General features: G+C 48.1%; 1 protein-coding gene across 1 annotated transcript in view; it reads right to left on the bottom strand.

The window, feature by feature from the left end:
- The window catches only part of Eln (elastin), a 46,052-nt gene that overhangs the window by 32,007 nt on the left and 7,579 nt on the right, over positions 1-6,466 (bottom strand). Inside the window, exons 2-4 of the mRNA XM_028765941.1 lie at positions 6,201-6,263; positions 4,523-4,552; positions 3,664-3,696 (exon numbers count right to left, since the gene is read on the bottom strand). Of these exons, the coding sequence (XP_028621774.1) occupies positions 3,664-3,696; positions 4,523-4,552; positions 6,201-6,263 (126 nt within the window). The remainder of the gene's footprint in view (positions 1-3,663; positions 3,697-4,522; positions 4,553-6,200; positions 6,264-6,466) is intronic.

Raw genomic sequence — 6,466 nt, 5'->3', positions numbered from 1 at the left:
TCTGTCTCTCTGTCTCTCTGTCTCTCTCTCTCTCTCTCTTTCTTTCTTTCACTTTTTGAGACAAAGTTTCTCTGTGTAGCCCTGGCTGTCCTGAAACTTGCTCTGTTGACCAGGCTGGCCTTGAACTCAGATATTCACCTACCTTTGCCTCCTAAGTGCTGAGATTAAAGGCATGTGTCATCATGCCTGGCTATTTCTACTTTTAAAAATTATGTATATTTGTGTGTGTGTGTGTGCATGTGCGCACATGTGCATATGCGCGGAAGTGCACACATGTGTGTACACAAAAGTATAGGCACCTATGGAGGGCAGAGATGTCAGATCCCCTGAAGCTGAGTTCCTGACCATGCTCAGCTGCCTGATGTGGGTGCTGGGAACTGAACTTGGGTCCTTTGTAAGAGCAGTATGTGCTCTTAATCACTGAGCCATTTCTCTAGTCCCTTAAGTGAAAATATTTAAAAGAGTTATATTTTTACATGTATGAGTGCCTTGTCTGCATGTATGTATGTATATCATGTGTGTGTCTGGTGCTGGTAGTGGCCAGTAAAGGGAGTCTAACTCCCTGGAATTGGAGTTACAAGTGAGCCATCCTGTGCATGCTGGTAACGGAACCCTAGTCCTCTGTAAGGTCAAGTGTTCTTAATTGCTGAGCCATCTCTCTTGCCACCTGTTTCTTTTTGGGACAGGGTTTCATGTAGCTCTCACTGGCTTTAAACGCAGTGTGCAGCCAGATATGAACTTGGTCTTTCTCTCATGATTGCTAAGATTACAGGCACATGACTCCATGTCTTATTATGTGGTACTGGGGACAGAATCCAGAATGGAACTCGTACATGCTAGGAATGTGCTCTACCAACCAAGGCACAAATCCAGCCTTCTAATCTTATTTCTTCTTATTATTTTTATTTTTTGAGAGAGGGTCTAATTATGTAGCCCTGGCTGGACTGTAATTTGCTACGCAGACCAGGCTGGCCTTGAATGGTTAAACATCAGCTTGTCTCTGCCTCCCAAGTGCTAGGGTTAGAGATATGTGTAACATGTCTGATTTTTCCCATTGTGTAATTCAGGCTGGCCTTGAATTGGTGGTTTTCCTGCCCCAGTTTCCACAAGATTCACTCTGTAGCCCAGGCTAAAGCTTGAACTTATCTGCTGGCCTCAGCCTCTTGAATGCTAGGATGACAGGCTTGTGCCACTGTGCTTGGCTAACATACCCATTGATTTATAGATTCCATATTCCCTACTTTCCTGCAGCCACTGCGCTTGTGAGCAGGTAGCACCTACTGTGTGCCACCTCCCAGGGTATCCCATGGATGCTCAACCTGGCTCCCTCCTGTTCTTGCCCATACCCCTTGTTTGCAGTGGCTGGCCAGCCTGCTGGTCTCCAGCTGGTGTTCTGGGTGTGGGCAGTGCTGGCTCCCAGCTGCCTGGTCCCCCACTGAGAGCTCAGGCAGGGAGGGGCCAGCCTACAGCACCCACATGGAAGAATAGCTGCCAAGCCACCCACCCACTCTCCCTGGGGATTAATTGTTCCCAAACATGATCTGTATAATGCCTGCACCCCATCCCATCCTGCCTGGGCAGGCCCGGATGTCCCTCTAGCCAGGATGTGGGGACCTTCACTGGGTTATTCATGGTGCCCTAGCCAAGCTTGTTACATCCTTCAGTCTATCCCGAGGCTAAAAGATAACCTTAGGAACTGTACCCAGTAGTACATGCCATTCATTCTAGCTACTCAAGAAGCTGAGGCAGGAGGATCTAAATTTCAAGGTTTGTCTGGGCTAGGTAGTTCAAGGTCAGCCTGGACAAGTTAGTGAGACCCGAAATCAAAATACAAAATAAGATGGCTCAGTGGGTAAAGGCACTTGCCACTAAGCCCAGCAACATGAGTTCGATTGTTGGGACCTACATGGTGGAAGAAGAATGCTTAAAAGTTGTCCTCTGACCTCTACAGGCACAGTGGTACACACATAATAAATAAATATACAAAACCCAATAAATAAATGCAATCTTTGAAGAAATGTACCAAGATGTAGCTCAGTGATAGAGTGCTTGTCTAGCATAGAACAGACGCTCAGTTTCATCCTTGGCACCACAAGGAAAATTAAAAGCCATGGGATCTCCAGGCTTTACTAAACTCCCAGCCCCTAGGACCTGGCTTGCCCAGATGCCCTGTCCTCTTTCTTCCTTGCTGGCCCTGGTCCTGAAGTTTCACAACTCCCATAGGCTTCAGTGAAGGGGAATCTGCTCCTCACACATTCATTACGAGTTGGGTCATCTGTCATCGGGATTTTGTAAGAGCAGTTGGACATCGAAACTGTCCAGGAGCATGTGACTCTGTAGCCAGGGTGGCAAGCACTGGGTGGGGATGTGTGTGCCACATAGAGAGCGCCACACATCGGGGAGGGGCATCAATAGAGCTATGATGAAGTGTGTGTGTGTGTGTGTGTAAACACAGGGTTTCTAACATGCTACACAAATGCTCTACTACTGAGCCATGCATGCTTCTGGCCACTCACAAAGGGATTAAAAGTCCTCTACTACTGAACTATTATACTCCAGCCCCTCACTGGGGAACTCTCGGCAGGGGCTCTACCCCTGAGCCAAGCTCCCAGCCCCTCACTGGGGGATTCTAGGCAGGGGCTCTACCACTGAGCCGCGCCCCCAGCCCCTCACTGGGGGATTCTAGGCAGATGCTCTACCACTGAGCCACGCCCCCAACCCCTCACTGGGGGATTCTAGGCGGGAGTTCTACCATGAAGCTGCACCCTCATTAGTTTTTCTACTTTTTTTTTCTGTGAGAGGGCCATCTGAGGCTGGCCTTTCTAACTCAGAACCCTTCTGTCTCAGCCTTTACAGTGGCTAAGGTTACAGGTGTGCACCACCGGACCATGGCCTCCACCTGCTTCTTCTTTTTTTTTTTTTTTAGTTTTTCGAGACAGGGTTTCTCTGTGTAGCCCTGGCTGTCCTGGAACTCACTCTGTAGACCAGGCTGGCCTCGAACTCAGAAATCCACCTGCCTCTGCCTCCCAAGTGCTGGGATTAAAGGCGTGCGCCACCACTGCCCGGCCTCCACCTGCTTCTTAACAAAGTGTTTCCTTGAGAGGATCCCCCCTCCCCTGCTTTGCCACCATTTCAAAGCTGAGAATGTCTGCTTCTGGCAGATCCCAGTACTATTGATAAGACAGAGCTATGATATATATTTTTTAAAACTAGAAAACATCATGGTCTGGACCCAGCTGGAAGGAGGCTGGGAACAGGCAGGGAGAACATCTGGGGCCACGGTCAGGTTCATCTTAGAGTCAAGCTCACATCTGAGTCAGAAGTCAAATTTCTAGGTATATCGTCTAGGGGCCTTCCATTCTAACTGCTGCTTTAAGGAGCCATGGGGACCTCAGGTTTTGCTTTGCCTGAAGCATCAGGAGTGTTCCTGGGGCCATGAGCAGAGGGCAATGAGCAGGAAGCTGGCACAGTGGGCCCATGCATGACACAGCCATTGAATTACCTCCAGTCTCCTGTTGTTGGATAACCTGGGGCCCGACTCTAGCCTGTTGATACCTGGGGGCTTTTGCTGCCCTTGATTCCCTTCTTTTGCCTCCCTTGCCAGACATGGCTCCGGGAATCCCACCCTCCCCATCTCAAGGACCCTCCCTTGATGGCTCTTACCTGGCTTAGGTGGTTTTCCTCCAGGTCCCAGAGCTGCAGAGGGAAGAGATGATGGAGGGCAGGGTAGAAGTGTCTCACCTTTCTCCCCACCACTCCCTTTTTCCTTTGGTATCAGACAGGGTCTCATCATAGCCCAGGCTGGCCTCAAATTCACAATATTGGTAAGAGTGACTTTGAACTTCTAAACTTCTTTCCTTTCACCTCCCAAGTTTTGGTATCATAAGTCCTTTCCATCTCTTAATCTTTATCCATCCCTTAACTCTGCCCCTTCTCCCCAGTAGAAGGTAAGGGTTGTACATGGGGTCTCTTCCCTAAGTGCTAAATATGTCCAGGGGGTCCTTTTGCCTAGACATGGAGCCTCTGGGAGCCCAGCTCTCTCTCTGGATTTTCGGTTGAATGGCAGCTTCTCCGTTTTATTCTAAGACTGTCTCACGTAGCTCAGGCTAGTCTTGAATTTGCTACGTAGTCAAGGATAACTTTGAACTCTTGATTCCCCAGCTTCTACTTTCTAAGTGCTGGGTTATAGGTATACACCAATATCTCCAGCAATTCCTCAAGTTTTTTTTTTCCTCCTTCAAAAGGAGTTAATTTCACCCTACAGGAATGTTGGGGAATAGATCAAAGAAATATAAAAATAGGAAGGGGTCATGAGGAAAAACAACAAGAATGAATAGAAGGTCCTAAAGGGGCATCAGGGTCTCATTTAGAATTTGGTCTCTTTCCCAGGAGAGAAACCTGTATAACAAGGACCCGTTGGTGGCTGAGATCTCACCACAGCTAATGATGTGTTGGGGGTGGGAGGTCATGATGATAACCAGATCCTTCCAAGGAGGAATCTAAGGTTAGTTTCTGAGCTTACCTCCTCCTCCCAGGCCTCCGATACCAGCCCCTGTTGTGTGTGATGAGAAAGAGGGAGGGAAGGAGGGAGGGAGGGAGAGAGGTTGGGAGGGAGGAAGGGAGCAAAGATCAGCATCCTTCCACACAAGCCACACCCCTGTATATAAGCCACACACCCTGTATATAAGCCACACCCCTCTGTATAAGCCACACCCTCTATATAAGCCACACCCCTCTCCCCATTGCCAAACTTTAGTTGACTTTGGGCGAGTCAACCTCTGTGACCCTCAGCCTCTGTTTCTGCCTCACTGGCTCAATAGCCTTGTGTCGGTTTGTCCTAGGATGGAGCTTGAGAGTCTTCAGACTTCACGTTAGTTATTTTCTTCCCATTTTTCAAGTATGTGTCTGGTATGCATGTGTATATAAGTGCATGTGTGTGTGTGCGCGCACACACACACATACACATACACGAGCATGTGGAGGCCCAAAAGCTGATGTCTAGAATCATTCCCCATCACTCTTCCACCGTATTCATTGAGGCAGGATGTCTCAATCAAACCCAGGGCTCACTGATGTGGCTAGTCTTGCTGGCTAGCTCGCTCAGTGTGATAGGCATTCTCCACAGCGCCCTGTTTGTGCGATCCTAGGGATGGAAGTCAGGGCTTCACACGTGCTATGCAAACACTCCCCCAGCTGAGCCACATCTGCAGCTTAGTTTCTCCATTTCTCTTTTCTCAGTTATTTTCCCTCCAGTGGGTTGCCAGGAGTGGGATTAATGCTCCGAGGACTGTGAACCTTCCGGTGACAGGAATGTGTGAAGGCGCCAGGCTCCTGACAGAGGAGATTATGCTCCATCTTGTACAATATTTATGCTTTTAAGCTCTGTTCCATCAGCAGCTCTTTTTAGGACGGAGACTGGGTCTTGCTATGCAGCTCAAGCTGGCTTTGAACTCTAGACTTTCTGTTTGCCTTCACACCTAGCTCTGATAGTTGCATCAGTTTTTTTTTTTTTTTTTTGAGGCAGGGTCTCACACAGCCCAGGCTGGCCCGAGCTCTCTCTATAGCCAAGGATGGACCTTGAATGTCTGTCCTCTTTGCCTATACCTCCTACGTGCTAGGATTGTAAACATGCACCACCACACCTGGTTTATGCAGAGCTGGGTATGGGACCCAGGGTTTCACACATGCTAGGCAAACACTTTAATAATTGAGTCACATTCCCAGCCTGGTTAACTGCTTTGGAAAGTGGGCCTGATTTGCAGGTCCTTGGTGGCAGAAATGGAAATAACATCTCTGGCCCATAATGTAGCTCAGTGGGCAGAGGTACTTGCTGCCAAGACTAACAGTTTAAATTCCACTTCTGGGACCCAAAAGGTGGTAGGAAAGATCTGATTCCCAAAGCTTGTCCTCTGGAGTTGGGCATGGTGGTGCATGCTTTTAATTCCAGCACTGTGGAGGCAGAGGCAGGTGGATCTCTGTGAGTTCCAGGCCAGCCAGGCCTAGTTACATAGTGAGCCTATCTTGGCAAACAAAACAAATTAAAAAGAAAGAAAGAACCAAACAAAAATGTTGTCCCCCTGACCTCCACACGCAAGCCCTAAAAATAAATGTAATAAAAATGTTTAAAAATATTCTATCTCTCATGAATAGTCCATCCCCATCTGTCACACATAGGTGTGTGGAAAATGTATGTACATTACCTGGATAATAGACTCCACCGGGAACTCCACCAGGAACTCCACCAGGGACAGCTCCGGGAACCCCTAAAAGGAAGGAAGTAGATTCTTTGGTTAGTCAGGCTTACCAAACATGCTTTTATTGATAATGATTATGGTATTGTTTGTCTATAGATTAATGTCTGTGGCAAAACAACTACCATTTACATTTTTTTGTTCCTTTTGTGTTTGTGTGCTTAGCAATCTACCACTGAGCCACACCCTCAGCCCCTCACTGGGGGATTCTAGGC

The sequence above is a fragment of the Grammomys surdaster genome, unplaced genomic scaffold (genome assembly GCF_004785775.1).
Source record: "Grammomys surdaster isolate TR1022 unplaced genomic scaffold, NIH_TR_1.0 166, whole genome shotgun sequence".
NCBI lineage: Eukaryota > Metazoa > Chordata > Mammalia > Rodentia > Muridae > Grammomys > Grammomys surdaster.
The sequence above is the reverse complement of the archived record's forward strand: the minus strand, read 5'-3'. Positions and strand labels throughout refer to the sequence as shown.